Source organism: Apis cerana, linkage group LG11 (assembly GCF_029169275.1).
Source record: "Apis cerana isolate GH-2021 linkage group LG11, AcerK_1.0, whole genome shotgun sequence".
NCBI lineage: Eukaryota > Metazoa > Arthropoda > Insecta > Hymenoptera > Apidae > Apis > Apis cerana.
In genome coordinates this window covers 11,474,315-11,498,011 of record NC_083862.1, presented here as the reverse complement: position 1 = coordinate 11,498,011, position 23,697 = coordinate 11,474,315, and the positions used below count along the sequence as shown (strand labels likewise).

The 23,697-nt window shown below is 44.5% G+C and overlaps 1 protein-coding gene and 1 long non-coding RNA gene across 4 annotated transcripts in view; both read left to right on the top strand.

Annotated features, from left to right (window-relative positions):
• The first annotated feature begins 4,695 nt into the window (after positions 1–4,695).
• Positions 4,696–23,697, top strand: part of LOC107995149 (protein apterous-like) — a 52,890-nt gene continuing 33,888 nt past the window's right edge. Inside the window, exons 1-3 of one of the 3 annotated variants that reach the window (XM_028665417.2) lie at positions 4,696–6,244; positions 19,830–20,121; positions 20,364–20,748. In XM_028665417.2, coding sequence (XP_028521218.1) covers positions 6,197–6,244; positions 19,830–20,121; positions 20,364–20,748 — 725 coding nt within the window. In that variant the 5' untranslated portion in view covers positions 4,696–6,196. The remainder of the gene's footprint in view (positions 6,245–19,829; positions 20,122–20,363; positions 20,749–23,697) is intronic. The other 2 variants (XM_017052483.3, XM_017052485.3) reach the window with 2 other exon arrangements.
• LOC133666978 (uncharacterized) lies at positions 13,323–13,932 on the top strand. The gene is made up of 2 exons (XR_009831924.1): positions 13,323–13,679; positions 13,758–13,932. It is a non-coding gene; the product is annotated as an uncharacterized LOC133666978 (long non-coding RNA).

Genomic DNA, 23,697 nt, shown 5'->3' with positions numbered 1-23,697 from the left:
GAATATCGTTGTAATTTTTATATCGAGCTAATTAGAAATATCACTATCCTAGCTCGATACAATAGACTTAGATTCGTAGAAATTTCGTAAATTCGAGAAATCTTGGAAACTTTTCAAATTTAGAAATCGGGGGAATTAGCATTTGACTCGCTCGTAAATTTCGATTTCCAATTTTCTGATATTATCGACCCCCTCCGTCCCTACTCCTTATTTTGTAGTTCTAATTTCACGTCGTATCGAGAACGTTCCCCTTTGGAACTCGAAACAAGGCCCGTGAAAAGCGAGGACACAATGCCGTTCTTGCTCTTTGCAAAGCTTCGGTTAGAATTGGAAAAAGGAAAAAAAAAAAGAAAAGAAAAGGAAAAGGTTGAAGGGGCTTGGTTTCGAGCGCCGTGGTCTTTGACTCTCTCCCGGAAGAAAATGACGACGCGGCAGAAGAGGAAGCGGAAGGGTGGAAGCGCGGCGTCGTCCGCGAGTTGGAAACGCGGATTCCGGGTCAAAGGGTGGAAAGCTTTTCTATTTGCGGCTCGCGTGCTGACGTTGCACGTTGTTTTCACTGAAAAATGCACTTTCACGGACCCGGAGAGATGAAGGAAACGGCTCGGCTGTTCGTTTCGAGCACTCGTTTTCAATTTCTCTCTCTCTCTCTCTCTCTACCTCTTTTCGCGCTTAATTCCCTCCTTCTTTATTTCAAGCCTCGCTCGTTTTTCTTCGAGCATGGTTTCTCGTCGAGCACACGCGCCTCTGTCCGTGGAAACAGAAGTCGCGAGCGGATTTTTCATGGCGAGAGATCGTTGCGCCTCGCGCTCGTTTCCCCACGATTACGCCACTCGCGAGCTTTTGTGCTCGCTTGAATATAATTTCGAATCGCGGGCGAAACTGTTCCCCGATTCTGAGAGAGAGAGAACAGGCGGCTCGAGCGCAAAAGTTGGTCAAGGTTCGGCGTAGCTCTTTGATTGCCCTCCGTTTTTAACGGCCGTTACTATAAGCGGAATATAAGATATCGTTACTGGCTCGTTTCTTTCATTCTTCTGGAAACGAGTTTCCTCGCGGGTTGAAACTGAATGTGTAGACTTGGTTACGATTCGTTCATATCGGTAAAAGAAAAACTTGGCAAATGTTTATTGGATCGTAAGGAAATCGTAGGTGGAGGAGTTGGAAAATTAATCGTTCGAATCGTCGAGCTCGGCGCTGATTCTAAACCAACTCTCTCGCTCGATAACAAATCTAATTTCCATGGTCGAAACGGTTTAAAAACGGTCTGCAAACTGTTCCCCGTCACCGCCGCAGGAAAAGAAGAGGAAAACAAAGCCGGGGAGGGCGCGGAATAACGGTGACCGTTGTTAAAACACGAGCATCGTTCCCCTCGTCCCCTCGTGTTTCCTTCACTCACGAGGTTCATTATAAAACGCGGAAATATCAATGACACACCTATTACGTTCCGCTTTACACATTTTTCGTGATCGTGGAGCCACCGTGGTGATCGGTCAATTTATACGCGAAACGTAACAAATAGAAGCAGTGGGGGATTGGCAGTGGTAGGTAGGAAGGGGGCTCCTAGCAGGAAGACTGTATTGTCAACCTATCAATGAACGAACACAAATTTTAACAGTTCATCCGGTTACGTTGATCCCGAAGGTATAAGCGGTTTCACGCCGTGACCCCCGAAACGCAAGGTTTCCAGCTTCTATGGGGTCTTTCATGGGGTCTGGCCGAGACCCCCACACTCTCGAGGGGTTCTCCACGGGCGGGGCCCCGTTCCCCGCGGGGCGCCGGTCCTCATTGTACCGTCACTGCGTGTTTAGTACTCACGCGTCAAGTTAACAGCATCCCTCCCCTTCTCTCACCTTTTTTTCCTCCCTTTCTCCCCTTCGTTTTCTGTCCTCCTCTCTCTCTCTCTCTCTCTCCCTCCCCTCTCCCTCTCTCTCTCCCTCCCCTCTCCCTCTCTCTCTCCCTCCTCCTGCTCCTCCGTTTCTATTTTTCCATCGACGATCTTCTTTCCACACGTATTCCGTGTTGCTTCTTTTGACCTCGTGGTCTCTATTGCGACGGCGGCGACGAGTTTCTCAGACCTCGAATGGTCGCCGACTGTTTCTTTATGGTATACGCGTATATATATTGTGTAAAATGTGTGGCGAAATGTGTAGTTTCTCCGGTGGCGAATTTTTACGAATTTTCGGGGGACGATTCTTTGGAGGGGGAGGTGGAGATTGGCTGGGAGGCAGGTTGAGGGAAGAGGGTTGGTCGATAGTTAAAAATAAGGATTTTTATGGTTTAGCGAATTGTTGAGACTAATGAGCTGTTTAAGAAACACTTACGTTTCATGCGCTCCCGCTGGCGAGGCACTAGCCAGAAGAAGGTCTCGTTAGTCCGTTCTATTAATGTTTAAAGGACGTTGTTAGGTTGCGAGAATTAGTCGTTTCCTTCAATTGCGCGTTAACACTTCTCTCCCCCGTGAAAATTCATTCTTCTTTTTCATTCGATCTGAAAAAATGTAAACCGTTGAAAGTGCACCTTTATTAATTTTATCGTTAATTTTAGCAGGGAAAATTACTAGGGAACACGCTTAATTTAAATTCACGATTTACACCGGGCATTAAAATTTTTTCTTGGAAATAGATTTCCTCCAACATTTCCAAGCAGAATCTGTCCGTCTATCCATGCGGCGACACCGCATTTAAGCATTAATATCTCTTTTTACTGCTTTTCATGAGATTTTCTCGAAGCGTTCGATGCGTGTCTCTTCGATTATTATATCCGTGAGATTGTAGTAAAAATCGTCGACGCGGGGCCATCATCGACGTATTCGCGAATTCCATCATCCAACGACGTTGGCAGCGGTTTCCGTCTACGTTGCAAATGAAACCGGTTCCTTTTTATGACGGAATATCGGACGGACGGTCGTCGTTCGGTTTCAGCTGGTCACTCCTCTCTTCTTTCCTTCTCCCTTTCTCTCTCTCTCTCTCTCTTTTTCTCTCTCTCTCCTCTCCTGTCCACCGACCGCCTCTATGTCGCCCTGCTCCTTCCTTGAAACCTGTCGTTTTTTCACCAACACGCAACACCGGACCAAGGAAGCGCTATACCTTGGCCAACGAGGGAAAACGACGAGAACCGGAAACTTTTTGTTACTTCGTTTCGATATATCGATCCCTTTTCGAGAGAATTCGGGTTACGAGAGAATTCGTGACACGAATCGATAATTGTTGGATGCTGAGGAAAATTAGGTTGAAGCGTGTTATTAGAGGATCGAAGTTGAACGTCGTCTCGAATTGAAAGTTTTCTTTTCTTTCTTTCTTTCTTTCTTTTTTTTTTTTTATAGTCTGTACTAATTATACATTCTGTAGTTTCGCTTTTGCGTTATATTTATTTCCGGTTTTGGGATCGAAGGTGAAGTTGAAGATAGTCACGAAACTTTCACGGTTTGTCCAAATTCAGTTTCTGTCACTTTCTAGTGGGACATTATATTTAATCTATGTAGAGAATCGGGAAAGGAATTATGATTTTTTTGGTGTATTTAAAACGACGTACGAAATTTATTTAAAACACTTTCATTAAAATTCGAGGGACATCGTAATTTAATTATTATTGAGGACAAAAATGATTCGGTTCTTGCACGATCTAATTTTGATATATTTATAAGAAAAAATAAAATAGAGAGAAGAAATATGTTCCGTACTTCTTATTCATACCGTCGGAATATTTTAGTAATTAATCTTAAGACACGATACATCTACAATGTTGAGTCTTGACAATATTCACACCTGTCTTTTCTCATTTATTCTCCTTCGATGATGAATGAAACGTATTCCACTTTGTTCGATCATGTAGATATTCGGTTCCTCATTTTTTATGACAGATTTATGACAACAGATACGTAATTCAACTTCATCAATATTCAAATTAAACACCTCCACAGTTTTAACTTTCCATGTCGTTGCTTCCATATTATTCCATATCTTCTCAAATATATTCAATATTCTGAAATTTAAAAAGGGTCGATTCGCCAAATGCAACAGAGAAGCCATATTTCATCGTCATATTCGCTGTTGTTTCAGTGCATCATGGACACGAAGGACAAAGACAACGAATATTAACGCAAGAATAAGAAAAGTTTGATGAAAAAATATCGATGACGAGCCAATTCTATGTTGCGCCGTCATTATTTCATCGAATCGGCAAAATAAAAAAAGCCCAGATCCGCTGAAGAGCATAGAAATTCGAATGCGGTCGTTTCTTTGATTTTCGAATTTCTCGCGGATTCTTCGACCGAATTAAGCTCCGTCTATCTTCGACTTTCTATTGCAACGCGATGTTCTCGTGGCAAAAAAAAGAAAAGAAGAAATCACGGTTAAACGACGATCACTGGTATAAACGTCGCGTGACGAGAGGCAACGTGCAAATTGGTTGTTCATGCAAATGCCAGATGGTTGAGTGGATCGTTGGCCGAATGGTTACTGCCACCTTTTTTTCTCCCGAAATACGCGCAAAACGAGGGTAATGGCCCAGTGCGGACAGTCGACTTTCAATTTTGACGCGGAAACGAGGTGTCTGTTTCGGCTTGTTCAAGGTACTCCTGACACTTTGATCTCGTTCATTCCTACCACGGGGTTAATGGGCTCGTTGACAACGAGAACTTACTTTTTACGCTCTGCTTTGATCGATTACAGGTGTACACGCGGTGGAAATTATAAGAGCATAAGACATTGGAATATTCAACCCTATCATCCTCTACGATCTAACATTATTACCTCTCCGAAAGAACAATGATTCGATCGGCGAGCAACGTTCGGCATTACCCGTTCCCCGACATCCCCGATGCATTCATTTCCGCGGTGACATAACAAAACGCCAAAGAACGCGGCCGTCCAGGCAACCAATTTAAAGTGTCTCTGTTCTACGAACTCGTATACGTAGCTGCCTACGCCACTGTGTGCCGCGCCAGAGTCGCTCTGTTCTCTCGCGCAGACGGTTCTCTGGAGCAACGGCGTGCGGCAAAGTAGTCGCTGTGCTCGAGACAAGGAGGGACGAGGCATGGGCGAGGGACAGACAAGGAGGCGCGGTATCGAGTTTCGTGTCGGGGCGGGGCTTGTCGTTCCACCGTGAACGCGGGAAGGGGTGCCGATGGGCGGGGCTTCGCGGAACCGTGTCCGCCCCACCTTGTGACACCGTTGTTTTCACGGTTCCACCGCGATGCGGCGCTGCCTATGGCTGGAACCAGTTGTAGCTGTGCCGGTTCCCTCACTCCGCATCGCGGCTTCGACACGGTAAACGGGCCTGTATTTACCGTGGCGCATCGTGCTCGCGCGTACCTCGTTTTCTGGCGTCGTTCTTCCCGACGTGTCGTCGTCGTCGTCGTCGTCGTGCTCGTCATCGTGCTCGTCATCGTCGTATCTCGGTCCACACGGAGGCACATGCGCCATGAAACGGGTCTGACGCGCGTCCTTTTCGTCCCGTCGAGAAAAGAAGCACGAGCTCGAGATCGATCCTCGCGCTGTCGATGCTCCAAAGACACCAGGACACACGGTGGTAATATTCGAGTGCAGGTGCGCGGACTAGCTGGGTGTTGCCTCTTCGTTCGTCCTAGTGCTTTGTGATCTCACGATGGAGCCAGGGTTGAAGAAGGATCGTTCCAGGACTCGCCCCGACTCGCCGCGTCGATGAACCTGTCCCCTTCTTGCTCAGTGATTGTGTAACAGTGAGGGGTGTAACTTTCATACTGGGATAACGTGACTGTACCGCGTTTTCGATCGTCAAGACGTAAGCTGTTGGCCCCAGGAGCGATACATTTCCACCGAGATGTGCCCGTGAGGGCGTGCTTACTTACCCTCTCAACCGGACCACGTAATAACAATCGCAGCTCTCCTGTCCGAGATCCGTACACCTCAGAAATACACGATATTGTACCGATACCGTAATCGAGCATTACGAGTGGTAAGAAAGGAAAACTGGAAGAAAGAGTGGCGGAGTTGGCAGTGACGTTGTTGAGTGTTGAAAAGTTGTCGAACCGAGGAAAGAACGAGAGGGTGAACCGAGCTGGTGGTGGAGGAAGAAGAAGAAGAGGAGGCAGAAGAAGGGAACTTGCGCAGCGGACGCCATCTCCGCGTTATCGGCAAGCGGATCCCCCGGGACTCCCCCCCAAGCAGCTTCGGCGTCGCGCACCCTCGGCGGGAACTACCCCGTGACAGCAGCCACCCTGATGGGAGTGTATGAGGAGCGCGCCCCTCCTACCACCGGCATGCACTGGGTGAGTGTCATCCCTCTGTTCCTTCGCCGTTCTTTGCTTATTGGCCGTGTACGCATCACGGAACCATCGAGAGGGGTCCTTTGTCGCGCTGGGCCTCCATCATCACGATCCTTGCCCTTTCGATCCTTTCATCTCTCCTCGCAACTTGACACTTACGCCTCGAGAGCAGGCGTTTTTTCACAATTTCCAGTAGAGGTAAGGGGGATTTCGTCGTTTGGACTGAAATTCGAAGATGCGTGGCCACGATAGTAGCAAAATATTTACTTATCGAATTTCATATTTTTCGGTACCTTGTTTACTAAGAAGATTGCTATCGTATATTACGTACAATTCTTCGAAATTCTTCTATATCGTACAATGTTACATCTATTGCGTTCTTACCCGTCCAAATATCCCTGTCTCCAAATCATCGATAGTAAACAACACTTTGTCGCTTTCTCCATCGTTTCCGAAATCATTCCTATCCGAATATCCAATTTCCACCTGTCCCTTAAACTTTCCCTTTTCCCTCTAACCACTCTTACTCTACTCGAATACCAATAGATCAATCCACATTGGAAGATCGCCTGCGAGTTTTCATTCAGCCTTCCGAGTTTTAAATCCTCTCTAATTAAAACCTCGAGTCGCGGAGGATAAGGGTGCCGCCCGATGGCGGTTCTCGGTACCTTGTAGCCGTTAATGGGTACAAATCCTAGCCGGATAATTCGATCCGACGATTTTATTGCCTCGGATTCCGTAATTGGAATATTGGCGAGTCGTGGACGAGTCCGACGCTTATCGGCAACAGCCGGCTGATATATTCGCCGGCCGAGCGTGGAACGGGTTCCATGGATTTGCGACGTTGTAGATCGTCGCACGAACAGAAAAAAAAAAAAAGAAAGAAAGAAAGGAAGAAAAAGAAAAAGGAAAAGAAGAAAAAGCCGGCTCGACGACAGATCTGCTCGCGTACACGCCGTGCCGTTTGACTGATCGCCGCGAACCGAGGTGAATTTTTCGGGTGTCACCTGGCGTAATGGATCGCGACACGCGAAATCGACACCCTGCTCCGTTTAATTGATACTCCTCTGAAAGGGGTTGGAGATTCTGATCGGCCAAGAGGTGCCAATTTTTCTTTTGTCCAAATACTTTGAATTACGCGAATTTTTCTTGGATTCAGAGCTGAGAGATTTTATCGGCATGGATGACATAAATTTTGGAGATATACATATATAGATATTTCGATGTAAGATTTGGTAGAAAAGTGGTTAAGATGAATAGAGTAGATACGATTTTGCTCGTGAAAATTCTTCGAGATATTGAATTGGAATTAATTTTTTGTTCCTTTTTTTCTTTTCAAGAAGAAATCATTATCGCGTTGTTCGTGACACTCGATTGGTTTCGATGATCGAGAAAAAAATTATCGCGTCGCGTGTTCTGGCCATGATTTTTCGTGAAGTTGTTATATATTTTTTATACACGCGTATATCTTTCTTCTTTCATGCAAGCAGCACGAACACGCGAATATACTTTTTCCAAGCAAAAAATATGAATGAACGTCTTTATATTGTTTACTTCGAATAAAAAACAAACGATAAAACGATGTTATACAGTGAAGTTGAACTCCGAAGCAAATATCTCGTATCTTGAAATTATCTTTTTAAACTTCACGTTTTAATAAATTTCCACGGGTTATCGCGTACACACGCGTACATTCGTATCTCGCACGATGATAGAGAAAATATTACCTAATCAATTTTTGGAATAAAGAATCGAAATTTCTTTATTTTGTACGCGAAATCCGTGTCAAACCGGGAGGGAAGGGACACGGATTTCGAGGAGTCCGTTCCTCCAACTTACGACGGTTCGAAGCTGTGTCGAGCAAAATGTACGATCAGCGAAACCGGCGTTCATCTTCGAGGAATGTTAATTCCGTTTTAAACGACTGGTGAATGGCTGCGCCGTTAACGGGTACACCTTGTAAACAAACGTAATTGATTGTTCCGTGTCACCGCGATGCTCGCTAATTGAACCGATGCATTAACTCGTGGGTAACGCGGGCGAAACGAGGTGGATGTAAAACGCACGCCACGTCTTTCCTTCCTTATTTTCCTTTTCTCCTCTTACTTTTTTCCCGAACGAAATTGAGTTTCAATCGAAACCGAAGAGACCACCAAAAGAATATTTCCGAACGAGGCTTTGGTTCGTTCTCCAACTCCTTTCCATCTGAACTCCGTTCTTAGGAATTAACCCTCGATCGCGACGAAATTCGCGACGGAAAGAAGGATATCGACAATTTGTTTCACGCGTGTTGCGCGTAAATTATTTTCATTGGAAATGGTTGATCGCGGCCGAGGAAGAGATTGACGTTTATTTTTTAATCGAATTTTATTAACGCGATAACTCGTGTTGTACTAACATCCTCCTCTTTTTCTCTTTTTTCCCAATTTTCGTGGTAAACATTATGTTAATCCCATCTATAAATATATATATTTATATATATATATATTCATCCATAATCTCAGGAAATATATTATACGCCCGAAAACGAATTTCTTACTTCGTAACACGAATTTTAACGAACCTGTATAATACCTTCTTCTTCTTGCAAAAACTCATCTCGTAAAAATCCCTCCTCGAAAATTCCGCCGGCCCGTTCCGAACAAAATCGATCCTCCCCTCTTTCACCCGTCTCCTGAATTTCATCAACCTCCGTCCATCCTCGAAATTCCTTCGTTCAAACTTCATCTTCCTGCGAAATTTCCGAGGAAAGGGGATACGCACGGCGGTAAATATTTTGTTTAACGAGGAATCGGTGGCCGATTAAAAGGCCTGTCGGAGGCGCCGCGTGCGTTAACCTAATCTTACTCGCAACGATTATTTTATCGCCGCGAATGGCGCAGCGCTTCTCGGTGTCGTCGATTTTCTGGTTGCGCAACCCGCGATTTTCCTCCCTCTTTCGCGCGCGAGAGTAATTCGATCTCGCGGAAACAAATAATAATTTTCTGGGACAAGAATTACGAGTGGATTTTTCACGCGTGAAACGGAGTTAATATGCGTCGAATATTGTTGTTAAACGCGTCGACGTTTAACGATCGATCGAGGTGGCAGCGAGGTTGTATCATTGGATTGGAAAAAGTGATTGAAAGAGTTGGACAGAGTTTACACGACGTTCTCTTTGACAAGTTGACGCGTTGGTTCGAGGAATTTGAGAGCGTGTTGAGCGTGTATAGATAGCGGTTGTTCTTTAATTACTTTCGCTTACTTATTTTATTATTGGAATTAGAATACGAATAGTTCGGGGGTTTTCTTCTTGCGCGAACAAGAGACTCGTTGAGGAGAGGGATTGAAAAATATTCGAGTGCCGTTGACTATGTTGTGTCCATCCGTCTGTTACACGATATTTCGATATTTCGACAATAATTGGAATTCGGTTTACCCGCTTCAAAATTTCCTCGACGAGCTTTTCAAACTTCCTTCCAACTCCTCCAATCCCCCCCTCCCCCCTTCCACAGAAATGACCACTTATCTCACTTTCTCTTTCCTCTTTTCAAATTTTTCAAAAATACTTCAGCTTCTTCGTTCTCGAACCGCTTCTTAAACCGTTCCGAACCAACGCCCAAATCAGTTTTCATCGTTTTTCGTTTCCTTTTACTTTTCTCCAATTTTTTTTCGAGATCATTCCAAATTACAATTGCCCCACCATTCTCAACCCTGTTTTCATAGGGAAATATTCAACTCCTTTCAACCTCTTCAAACTTTCTCAAACCCCAAATCTCCTTCCTCGAATGATTAAAAAAGGAAAACGTTTGGAATGAAAAAAAGGAAAAAAGGGAAAGTTGGCGGCTTCTATCCTCGATAACGTCGCTCGACAGAGTCCCTCCCGATTTTCACGGAATTACATCGCCGTCGCGGCGCGTATTCGGCGTCGTTTGGTCTCAGCACGCTGTTCGATCTTTTTCAATGCACGCGGCCGGACGCGTGCGTCAGCGTGGAGCCGGACGAAGAGAGTGTGATTATTGTAACTTCGATGAGATAAGGGCGACGTGGCACGAACGTGTCTGCCCGTGATAGTGGTCCGTTTGTGTCGAGCGTAATTTATTAGCCGGCCCGGCCGAGATATATCCTCCGCCGCGCCACGGCGGTCATCGCGGCCCGAATGTTTAATAAGTGCTCGCCCCGATCGATCTTTTGTTGTTTATTTACGGTATGCACGAACGATACGCACATACTTTCGCGAAACTGTCCACCAGACGTCCATCCTCGAACGAACTTTGTCGCGTTTCTTCCGCGTTTCCTTTTGCCTTTGTCTCTTCAACGGAATTCTTCCAATTTTTTTTTTCTTTCCTCCTTCTTCGTTCTTTCACACACGGGCACACACGGATCGAGCGTACGATCGTACATCTTTTCTTTTCTTCCCCTTTCCCCTCATTTTATATAACGAAAGTAGTAAAAGGTTGGAAAGGGGCAAGAAACTTGTTTCTTCAAATTCGGGATTATTTTAATTTCTCCACGATATTTCGAGGGCGACGGAGAATTTTTGCGACGAGCGAAAACTCGTGAAAAGTTGGCTCGGTCCAATTTATCGCACTTGTTAATCCTCCAAGAGCCTTGTTCACCGAAGATTCTCGGGATAAAAAACCTGGCTGAGCACAATAGATCTTTTTAATCGCGGACTCCTAAATGAATTCGCTCCTCCACGCTCTTTCCTTGGCGATAAATTTATTATTCAACGAGCAGGAAATTCGTTTCTCACCTCGTTCCGACTTCTCGGGAAGGGGAGGAAATTTCTCTCCGCGTTTTCACTTTTTTTTCCAACGATATCGATCAGAAAAATACACGTAAAGGTGGCACGCGTACGGCAAAGCGTTACGCTTCCTTCCCGATTTTCATCGAGGAGCGAAAACGCAAGAAGATTCTCTCCATCGACGCGCAAAATGTCTGAGAAAATTCAATTTTGTCGAATGCGTCATTGTGTCGCGAAATTTTCGAACCCGTCACGGCACGTTTACTCATGCTTTCAGCGGCCCGATCACGGTTTTGGACGTGATTAATTGCGGTTGGATCGTGCCCCGTTTGGCAGAGAATACGCGATCTCTGAATTTTCGCGGAACGCCGCGGCCGAGAGAAAGAAAACGGTATCTCGGGGTCAGGTCGCGATTCTTGCCCTCCTCGACGTGTATCTCATTTATGACATGGACTCTCTGTCGAAGAAGACGCGTCTCTGCGCCGACGAATTTTTTTTCTGCGTCTCCTCCATACCTCCATTCGATCCCTCCCGCTCCAAATAGCTTCGTTATACGTTCAACTCCAACGTATTTTCAACTCTTCTATTATATAATTGCTCGAGAGTAAAAACTTCTTCGAGACTTTATTTTTTTCATAAAGGGGGAAAACATTGTCGAGGATAAACTTTGAAAGTAATTTTCGCTCTCGATACGTATAGTTTCTCACTCTCGAATATATATATATATATATGTTCGTCTGAACGATAATTTTACACGAGCGTGTCTTTAATATAAAGGAAACGTTCCACGTACATCGTATGAAATAGATGAGAGTGCGCGTAACGTTAAAAGAGAATTTCCACTCTCTCGTTAATTCGTGCGCTTCTTGTTTGAAAGTTATTCGTCGTATCGGACACAATAAAAAAAAATATCTCGTAAAGATTACTAGAGGAGTCGTCCAAATATTCGTAATTTCTCGTCGATTGTCGTTACGTATTCGTGGAATTGCATCGATACTCTTTTACGATTGTGCAACGATGCACCGGATGCGACGCAAGGACGACATTGTCGTATTTATAGGCAATGAAATATAATATTCCATCTTCTTTTTTTTCTTCTTTTATTGTTCCCTCTTCCATGCAGAAGAATATTAATCGCAAAAGGGGGAAAGAAAACGTCGATCGAGGAAAAATTTTATCAGAGAGAAATTCGGAGATTCGTTTCGATCCACTACGAGAAAACGGAGATCGAAGATGGAAAAATACAAGGTGATTCATCGAGATTGCAAAATCGTTGAATGTTGCAATCCGCGCCGAAAAGCGCAATATTATTCGCATCGCGATCGGAATCGGCATGATGGAAAGGGAATGCGCGCCAGAAATGCGTGAAAATTCGAGCCAGATTGACGGTCGTGGTTGTGTTTCATAACGTAGATTAAAAGTCGGAAATGATAATTCGATGTACGGGTTGAATGAAAATACTGTTTTCTGCACGATAACGTGGGAGGTCGAAGATTGATGATGATGGGTCGGTTTAAGTTTCGCTGGACACAGGGATCGATTTATCTCGCTTGAAATTAGAATTTTTTTTTTTTTTTTTTTTCTTAGTCGAGCCCAACGCGCGATATGATCTAAAAAAGAGAAAAAGAAATAATATATAACAATAATACAAAAAAGTATATTATATTTTAACACTTACATTCCATAAATTATTTAATAAGTTTATTAAATATATATCTTTCCCTCTACACTTATTATCTTTCGCATAAATAATTTTCTCGCTGTACCGCTCCAACATTAGAACGTTAGAACATATAATTTTCTCTCCATTACGCGACAAACACAAGATAAAAACTTTCGTGAAAATTTATATATATATATTGTATATTTAAATTTACCGATTTATTTCCTCGCATCTCAAACCCAATCTCAAAGGGGTTGGAATCTATATTTAGGAGGTGGACCGGTGACTTGTTTCTCTCCACATTTTTTCCTTTTCTCTCTCTCTCTCTTCTCGGCCATCCCGGCCGAATAAACGTGGTGGCACAGTAGCACACACGAGCAGCCAGCGTTCTAATATTTTTTTCCCCTCGTGTCGCGAGTGGCATTCGGGTCCGGCCGGTTGGTAGCCGGTCGCCGCTGAGAAGTGCAGATAGCGAGCGGTTTATCGTTTTCTCTGCGGTGTTAAGCGTCGCCCACGCGTTTTAAGAGAGAAACCACAGGCTGCTGGTGCTGCAGCCCGAGTGGACGAGGCTGTTTATTGTTATCACTATCATGGCCGGCCAAGGGAAGCTGATACGCGGCAACACGGGACGCGCGTGTTTATAGAATCGACGGGGAGGGAAGGGAGGGAGTGGAAGAGAGAGAGAGAGAGAGAGAGAGAGAGAGAGAGAGAGTTGGATCGGTCTCGGGCGAATTTCCTGGTTGATTTCTTGCGGTCTCACAGTTTTAGCATCGATGGTCCCTGAAATGCCGAGAGTCGTTGGGATTCGTGCCATCTACGCGTGCAGTCTGCCTGCCGCGATTTTTTTTTTTTTTTAATTTTGCCTTTTACGGGATGTGTTTGTTGAGGAGTAATTTTTATTTTCTTTTTTTTTTTTTTGAGATTGTATTTAGTTAGAATATATATTCACGAGTGGTGAAAAAAATAAAGGAAATCAGATAGTGGTATGCTTTATGCTTTGCTGAATTTTAAATATATTAAGTGCGTTTTAACTTATATTTAGCGCATTGGTAAATATTGGAAAATTGTATATTTTGTGATATAAATCGTGCAATTTATCAAAATTATTGTTCATGCATACGTTGTAGATCAAAAATATGAGACTCGCTATTTGCAATGACAATGATACATCGTCCTATTTTCTTGGAACTATATTCGAATTGGATAACACTCGAGAAGAATTTCATAATCTGGGTGGTTGGGTAGAAGAATTTTTCATGAAAGCGAACTTTATAAGTTAAATAAGATCAAGGCTGGTTCTCTACATTTTTTTTTTCTCTACATTACTTCTTCTGTTTCTCCTTCGTCACTCCTAAGCTTCCCTTCGATTATTTCGCAATCCCCTCGCTCGAGGAACGTTTCTTCTTTTTTTTTTTTTTTTTTGCTCCAATAAAATAATCGACTCGCCGAACGTTCCACTCGAAGCGAAATCCGTTCCGAATAAATTTTACCAGTCCTCCAATACGACGTCCATGCGACTTTTCCCGCCGCGCGGGGGACCCCCCACTCTCTCGTTTCCCATCCTCCTTAACGCGCGATTCGATCCGATTTTCCCATGGCTCGAGAGCCGACTGCGAACGACGACGGAAAGCCGGCCGTAAGAAAAATTCTCCGCTCCCGATTCATACCGATTCCTTGTTGTAAATCGTACGAGATCGTGTCGCGCGACAAAAAAAGAAAAAAGAAAAAAAGAAAAAGGAGAGAAAAAGAATCGCGCTCCAATTACCCCGATCCGCGAAAACAAGGAAAAAGCCGAGGCTTGGGAAAAAGCGTCGCGCTCCGCGATTCGACTTTGTTGTTGCCCGCCGCGAGATAAACCACCGTGAAATAAAAGTTGGACACGGTTTCACGGCGGATATTTTTCGAGGAAACGCCGTATTCCTCTCTCGAGTTTGGAATCAAGATTACGGGGGAATATAATTTTGGATAATGTTATCAATCGTGTAGATAACTTCAATTCTTCTTTTCTTCTTCTTGGGAACTTGCGTTATATTTACGATATATCGATACGCGTTGTTCAATATTTTAATATTTTCTCTCGTTTCGTTGAATGTTACAACTTGAGAAACAAGCTTCGCTCGTTTCAGTGTTTAAAATGGATCCTTTGAAAGATCCTTCGATGAATAACAAAATAATTGAAGAGACATTAATCAACTTTTACCCGAGTTTCTTCTTCCTCCTCCCTTTAGAAAATTTCAAAAATTGTCCCCTCGACCACGCATCCTCCTCATAAAAAAATTTCCATTTCACTTGCCCGCATTCTAGCAACCGTAATCGTATCTCTCCTCTTCGATAACTCCTCCTCGTTAACAGTTCCACGCAAGTTTCCCCGTCGGCAGAGCAGATGAATCATCGATATCACTTATCAATCCGAAAGTCGCGCCGCGAACTTTATAAATCACGCTCTTATCTCCCGAACCGAGCTAGATCGCCGCCTCCTCGTTCGTCCTAGAAAAAAAAATGAATGAAATCGAAAAAGAGAGAGAGAGAAAGAGAGAGAAGAAAGAAGCGGAAGAAAGAAACGATAAAAGGGGACGAAATAAAAGAATAATCAATAATGGCCGATATAGCGGGGCGCAGTTTCTCGTTCTGTCGCACAATCGACGCGGTATCGTGGAGAGCCGGCATTTCTCGCATAGGCATTCTACCGGCTTTCCGTGCCGGCATCCCGACGGATTCCGCGCTCGTTATTTACTTCACGTTTCGTGAAAATGAAAAAGGCGGAGCCTTGTGCAAGTCGAAGCCACGGGTGAAAGTCTGTTTTACACAGTGGCACCGGCCTCTCGTGGCAGGTCCACTCCAAGAGATGGATAAGGATCTCCCCGCGGGCCGAGTGAAGATCGATCGACCGGTCGTGCCGTTTCGTGGGAAATTTATAGGATGCCCGTATCGATCTCTCCTCTGTCCTACGTACGCTCTTACGAAATCTGGTGGAAAATTCTACAAATGGAACTCGTCCGGCTTCGCCAGGGGAGTTCCATCGGTTCGAGGAAATCTTTCAACTTGACTCTCTCGATCGAGCCTCTGCGTTACGGGTTTCTTTCTGTACGGCGAAAATACGGAAACGGAGAGACGTACAATGGGATCTTCTCGCCTTTTCGGCCTCGTCGTTTCGAAATATATTCGAGAAGAAATATTCGAGTTTCGTTATTTTCTTTCTTTTTTTGATTTCTTTAGATTATTTACAAGATACCCAAGGCTTTCCAAGGCTGTTGAATACTAACGTTTCAATTGAACTCGAATGAATATGGAATACGGGGGATCGTGGAAAAAGAATTTCGTAATAGTTTATACGCTTCAAAAAAAAAGAAAAAAAAAAAAAAAGAAAAAGAAAAAGAATTATACATTTGAATAATAAAATTTCGCAACGTGCATCGTGGCTATAAAAAAAATATTTGCATATCGTTGTATTCATCATGGCATTTAAATGTTAATTAATTAGATTCGAGTATATTAAATTCCGTATCATTTGGATAGAAAGACTTTAATATAAACTAGAAAAAGAATTCATTCCGTTAATAATAATGCCTATAAATACCAACGAGTTTTATAAATGTAATAAAAAGGAAAAAATGTAAATATAATTAAATACGGAATATAATTAAATATGGGATACAGAAAGGAAGGATATTTTGTTGACATCGATGGATCATTCCTCGAGAGCGGAGCCAATAATCTGGATTAGTGGATTGGCAAAGGATTTAAATCGCTCGACCAACTTAATTAATTAATTCTCTTCAACTTAACTCTCACGAGCGATAGTCATTAATGTTAATAACGCGTTACACATTTCTTTCTTTTATTTCTCTATTTACCGGTTCTCCGTAACCGTCTTCTTCTTTCGCACAATCGTTAACATGTATGATCCATAAATCTTTCGTACGCGATTCCGTCTAAGAACGAGAACATTGTTCTTCCTGTTCACCTCCCATTCTCCCCGTGCAACCATACCACTTCCTCGATAACGACTAGTTCTCTCTTATTGTCCAAAGATCCTCGTTCATCCATTCGTTATTATCCCCAACCGGATTCCAAAGGAGAAGTTTGGCGAGCATGAACTCGCAAGAAAAACTCGCGTCGCGTCGGCTCGGTTTGGAAAAACGAGTTTCCAGCCCGAGTTTCTCCGTGGAAATATCTTTATTTGCATCCGCGGTTGGCGCTTCTCTCCCGATGACGCGGATCGGTTGGGAAACACCGCGGTTCGAAAAGAAAAACGGCGCGACCTATGCCTTCGTGCAACGCCGGGGAACATCTTTGCTCGCTTTCGAGCGCGAGCTCGGCACAATGGAGTGTTAAGAAATGCGGCTCGTGAAAAAAAAAAAAAGAAAAAACGTTTGCATTGTTCGAGCCGAGGTTAATAATGACATTAAGAGGGGAACAGCGTATGAAAACGGTGGTTGACTTCTTGCGATCGATGCGCGCTTGCGTTAACGGTGAACACGTTGTTGGAACAACGGAAAGGTCGAAGGATAATCTCGATGATGCGATCCACGGCCTACGATGCAAAGAGAACGCTTCCACGTTGATCGACTGGTACATAAATAATGCTTGGTCGAGAGTGTTAGCTCGATTCCTGGGGAAATTTATCGTTTTAAGAGCTCGATGCGACACCTCGGATCTATAACTTGTCTCCCCACTTCATTTTCCATACCGTTTAAACTTTGATTCATTTTTCCAGATCGAAAGATTATTTCCTGAGATAGAGAATATCGTATCCGTTCGCGATCTGGTAAATGATGGATCTTCGTTTCTTACAAAAATAATGGAGAAAGAAATGGAATACGTTAACGTTCGGCTAATTGTATCTGAATTCATCGGCTCGTTCATCGAAATCAGCCGAAGAATCACCACTACACGCAAGAAATTGGTCCAATCAAAGTTCCAATAGGAGGTTAATCAATGATCTTCGAAGGAAACGAGCCACGATTCTCGATAAGTTGCACGCCAGAAGCAGTTTGTGAGACACTTGGAAACTCGCGTTCCACGAATTCTTTCCGCGACCCGGTTTATTACATAAGAAACAACGGCCGCCGCGTAATAGTTACGTTCCATGGTGAAAATCCGCCGTGGAACAAACGAACGTGCCAATTTCTATTAGTTTTCCCTTGGCTGAGGAACGCGCAGCCTCGCGCATGCGCGTATTATCCGATCGATCTCTCCTCGCTGCTCCCTCGAATCATTATCGTTCGATGATCGAACGATCCACGATAAAAAAGAAAAGGAAGGGAACAAAGAAAGAAAAAATAAAAAAATAGGAAAGAAGCCAGAAACCGATCCGAAGAATCGGAATCTGTGTCGTAACTAGAATTTAATAAGATCACGGAGATAATACTCGTTTCCTTCGTTGTACACTTGTTGCTAAATCATGTAGATTTATTAAAAAAGAAAAGTACGATTGTTCGTGCGAGGTATTATCGTTAATATTCAATCAAAGCAACAAATCCTCAATTTGACGCGGTAAAAGAAATTAGATTAAAGAATATGTATATACATATATATATTATTTTATTAAAGAATATGTATATCGCGCGGAGGTTAACAAAAATTCCCTAGACGTTCAACAAGCGATTCACCGTAACAACTATAGACGATGCTTAAATTCGTCACCAGAGGGCATCGTTATTCGCAGAGCAGCGATCTTTACGACGTTCTATACGCGCAAAAGTTAACCTCCCTTCGAGCCGCGATCGCAAACGCCGCCGCTTCGGCGGAGATGCAGTAAATACCGGTATCTGGTGTCGTAAAATGCGGCATCGGTTTTCCACAAGGAGGAGAGAGCCTGAAGAAGAGTGACTCTCTCTCTCTCTCTGCCTCTCCGACCTCTCTCGGGAAGGAGAAGGAAATGAGGGAAGATAGGGTTCTCGGGGCGGAAAGTAGGAGAAGGACGGACGAGGAGTTTGTCGAAAGGGATCAAAAAGAGGGGGAGAAGGAGGGGGAGAAAGAGGGAGAGGAAAAAAAGAGAGGCGGAAAGAGAGAGGAGACAAGGAGGAGAGGGCCAGAGCAGCTCGGCCACGTAATTTATGTCTCGAGCTTACCGCGGTACGCCGCAACCGCGTTGACAGTTGAAACACGGCGGCGGCTCGGATTGGTCGGCTCCGGGCGCCTTATAGGGTCGCGCGCATGCGCACACCGCCTTACGACATCCATCAGAGGCGACCGGCTACTGCCGTCAGCATGCCACTCTTTATCTTTCTCCTTTTCTCTAGCCCCCTTGCCCTTTGCCGATGTCAACCGAGCCGTAATCCGCTGTCACTTTGGATACACAGTTTCCCCCGGTAGCCGTCTTGCTCTTCGTGCCTGTTAGGTTGTTGTCCTATTTCGCCTATTCCGGTTGTCGCGGCCTGACGGCAAACAGGAGAGGCCTATTCCACCGTGCGCGGTTCGCGACTGTCTTTCCGACCGATGTCCTTTACGGTCCCTCCTCGTTCACTTCGGTGGAAAGTGTCTTCGCCATCTTCGGATATGCGTTAGGTCGGTTACTTTTATCGATGCGCTGCTTCTTCCCCCCTCGAGTCTGTCGTCGGGAATTTATACGTTTTTCTTTTTTTTCCGGGGGAGCGGATCGTCGATGGCGTGCGCGTTGACGCGGCGTTTTTCGAACTCTTCTTTCATTCGATCGATTCGTTCACTCTATCTCTCGAATCTTTTATCCGCAGGGCTACCTTTCTTCCTTACTTTCACTGTGCGCGTCTCTCTCTCTTTCAATTTATCTTTCATCTATACTCGTGTCTGTCTCTTTTTCTATCTCTCAGTCTGCTAGGTGATTTCTCGCTGGTTTTTTTGTCTGGATTGACACAGTTTTTTTTTTTTTTTTCGTCAACAATCGTCTACGATGGAGGTGTGAGAATTTCACTCGAGCGAATCGACCATGCTTCTTTTCAACGCGATTGCGGTTAGGATTAGATTCGTTTCTTCTCTGCTTTTTCGAGGTAATTACTTAATCAATGAAACACCCGATATTTGTTCGGGTATCGCGAGAGAATTACGAAATAGAGCGATCCAACGACCCAGTATCCAGATCTCATTTGGAGAAGAAAATATTTCGTTCGATCCCGTTTCCTTTCCGCCATTTTGTCATCGTATAATAATATCGGTTCATTGTTTATCATTCAAATTTCATCGTGGAAATTTTCTAATATTCCGGATGCGATTTGTTTCAGCAGCCGGCCAGCTCGCAGGAGCGTGGCAGCGGCTTGGCTGTGGGGCGTCAAGGGGGGCCCGGCAGTGCGGGGGGGCCCGGAGCAGTGGACCAGGCGAGGGACCTAAGTCCCTGCCTCCCTGCGTCTATGGGCGACGCTGCACGACCTACCACCTTGCCGTGCAGTCCTCCTGCCGCCCACCATCACGGGCCCCATCATACACCCCTACATCAGACCCACTGCGGAACCAACAATAATTGCTACGACGGACCCACTACCCCCTACGACTCTAGAGACTACGATTCCCCTGGAGGTTAGTATTTCCTATCGTTTTCTTTCTTTCTTTTTATTCTTTATATTCATTCTAACACATTTAATATATTAATAATATCTTGCAAGATTTTTCAGATCGTTTATCATTATATTTAATTTGTTCAATTCAATTTCAACGTAAATAGTTTAATCGTCTCTAGTATACGATGGATAGATACTTTCTCGATAATTTGTGCACGAAATTGACGAAAAAAATGATACAAATCTGTGGAAATACGCCAGGTGGGCAAGAGTACAGGAACAGCAGCAACTTCGAGAACCCAAGCGACCTGAGCATGCCCCCTCAAACGACCCACCACCACCATCACCACCATCACTCGCATCTGCACCCGCAGACTCACTCGCAGGAGCAGCAGACCACCGAACACTTGCACGCTATCCCAAAACTGGAGCCGCCGCCCACCCCACCCGCGCAGTCCGACGATGTGCCGGGGGTGGTTTGCGCCGGATGCGGCCTCCGGATATCCGACAGGTTTTACCTTCAGGCGGTGGACAGGCGGTGGCACGCGGCCTGCCTTCAGTGCTCCCACTGCCGTCAGGGCCTCGACGGCGAAGTCACCTGTTTCAGCAGGGACGGAAACATTTACTGCAAGAAGGACTATTATCGGTGAGTCGAATGCAGACATTCATTCGTTACGGTGATTAACCCTCGACTGGTGGCCCAATCGTGGACGATTACGTAACCGGTTGAGCCCGGCTTGATACTGAAACGATAGTCGAGATATCTGGGGTTAGATAGATCGATAAGCTTCTTTTTTTTTTTTTTTTTTTAAATTGATATACGTAAGAGAGTTTTGGGATTTGTTGTCAGAAGGTGAAGTTTGTCAATTGTTCGATAGTTATTGCGATTTTTTAATTTAAATGGGATGGTTTTTGTGGAGAACATTCGATGATATCGAGGATTTTTAGATAAATGTTTCGGTAGAGAGAAGAATTTCGTTGAAAATCTTTGACGTGAAATTAAACGAGGGTTCTAATGGATTATTCTTCGCCGCGAAAATAAAACTCTCGTAAAGAATTTATAATTGATGATCGAAAAAAAACAAAGTTTCGAGTTTTGAATCAATTTATCGTTAAATATAAATTACGCATCGATAATAATGATCCTTTTACAACTATATTTATATCTATTTGAATCCTCGTGCAACCGCCTGATGATATTCTCCGCTAGACAATTAAACGAAACCGCAAAGTACATTGTCTCTGTATATTTATCCTTGCTTATCCCAAGGAAATTCGCAGTTCTGTGGTCGATTTCGTATCGTTTCATTTGACGATCTCAACTGCGTCGCCCTGTTTGAATTTCTCTTCTTTATTTTCATCGAATTCATCGAATCGTGATATTGTTTGGAAAAATTTACAAAACTTTCTGAACCTTCTTTCCTCTTTTAAGACGAAAAAGAATACCTCGAGTCACTCGTCACGAGGGGCAAGTCAACCGCGAAGCGGCAATTTCTGTAATTCCAAATTGGCCATTCGAGGAGAGGCCATCCGTGATTCGAGAGCGCGCGTGATTTCAAAAAAAAAAAAAAAATTCCAGCGACCGCGCTTGCGCAACGATCGAAGGCCTCGAATCTCTTTAACGCCGCGACGATAAGGGCCTGTTTTATCGACGTGCACGCGATTGACAGTGAATTACCTTTGCACTCGGAATGGTTCGGCCATGAAGAGACGAATCACGCACCGAGCAATAAAAAATTATCGCGACACAGCGGCTCGTGGAAAACAATGAGATACCGAGCGTTTATGTAAGTCGAGCTGCCTTTATTCGAAAACGCACGCCATTTCGAGAACGTGGATTCCTGGGAAGAGGTTTCGTGTCGTGATTTTTATCATCGTATGAAACAATTAACTGATAATCGCGTTTCACTTTCTTTCTAACCGAAATGTTGGAAAATCAACGATTCGAGAGGTTTTTTCCATTCGTCGAAATAAAATTATCGAAGAAGATTGTTTTCCTTTCGATCTCCTTTTGAAATAAAAAATTGTGAAAGATGAAATTTGTTCCTTCGAAAGTGAAAATAAGAATACCTTCTACGTGTAGACAATTAATCGATCGTGCAGGATGACGGCAATAAATTGTGTAAGCCTATACGTCTTACCTAACGGCTATAATATCCCGAAACAGTGTTCGAACCAGGAAAACACTTGTCCGCGCTTGATCATCCTCTTCTCTTCTCGAGGTGCACGAGACCTTTCCCTAGATTTCTATTCACCCGGTTCCTCAATTAGTCGACTTTCTCTATCGTGGTTATAAACGACAAATGCAAATTTGTAATAACTTACGCAATCTTGGCGATTTCTATACGGCAGAAAAAGTCGTACACGTTATCGGTTAATAATTTCTATCGAATTTTCATACTTTCCCACGCGGACGGAATTGCCCAGATCGGCGTTCAACGCGAAGGCCAGAAACGGCGAGGAATTCTTTCACGTCTCGTTGGTGCCGATGATTTCCATTCCGAGAAACAATTGCGCCCTCGACGTTGCGCGCTCAGCTACGCGGAAATCACCCGTCTTGCCATATTTCGCGCCGGTTTCAGACGCTAATCCTCTCCCTCTGGCGGGGAGTTCACCGGTGATCGTTTCCGCCGATCTTTCGGAATGAAAAATTGTTCGCGAGCCTTTTCCAAACACGTCGCGATACATTTGGGAAAGCGGCAGATTTCTCGATGCGGGATGCTCGTGAAAAAAAAGAAATATGTTTGAACTGCACACTTTGCCGTACGAATTCGCAATAGAAAAATGACGAGATTCCAAGAAATGTGCAATTCGAGTTCGAATCAACACGAGGATAAAGAAGAATTTTTCCATCTTTCGTTCTGGAAAATAATTCGGCGCGACTTTGTCCGCCCTTCACCAATCCATCATCGCCAAGCTTCATCCGTCGAGCACCAACACGACCCCAAAAACACTCGAACGAGTCCAAGGAAGATCTTTCTTAAAAAAGAGAAAAAAGAACACCAACAACTCCGATCGTGGTTATCACCTTGGTTGGACGCTGATCCAAGCACGAATCGGGCAGGCCATAAATCATTTCCCCCGTATGAAGCAAAGCGGCATCAGAAATGAAAATATCAAGCGAGTAAGGCACGCGGTATCGCGATCGGTCGTTCCCCCCGATCGAAAAATAATTTAAAGGTTGATGCGAGGGAATATCCGCGGGGGAGGGGAGGGGATCCGGGGAACATCGTGTTGGGCCGTGGCGGAGGCCTCACACGGCGCGGATATTAGCGTACTCCCTCGCTCGCCTCCATTCGCACACACCGCTGTCCTCTACAGCGCGGACTTGGCCAGTCCGTCGACTAATGGTCACGACTCGACCATTTACCTCCGGCGAAGCGTCGATTCTTGATAAGTAAATCACCGCCGATCTACATTTCACGAGCGACGGACGATATATACAACGCGTGGTGGAGCCGGGTGGACGTCATCGGTGGCTGAGTTCATCCCCCGGATCTGCACTTGCCTTTCCTCCTCCTTTTTCCCTCCCTTTTTTCCTTTCGACCGAGAATAACGCAAGTACTTCTTCTCCCTCCTCCTTCGAACCGCTTCC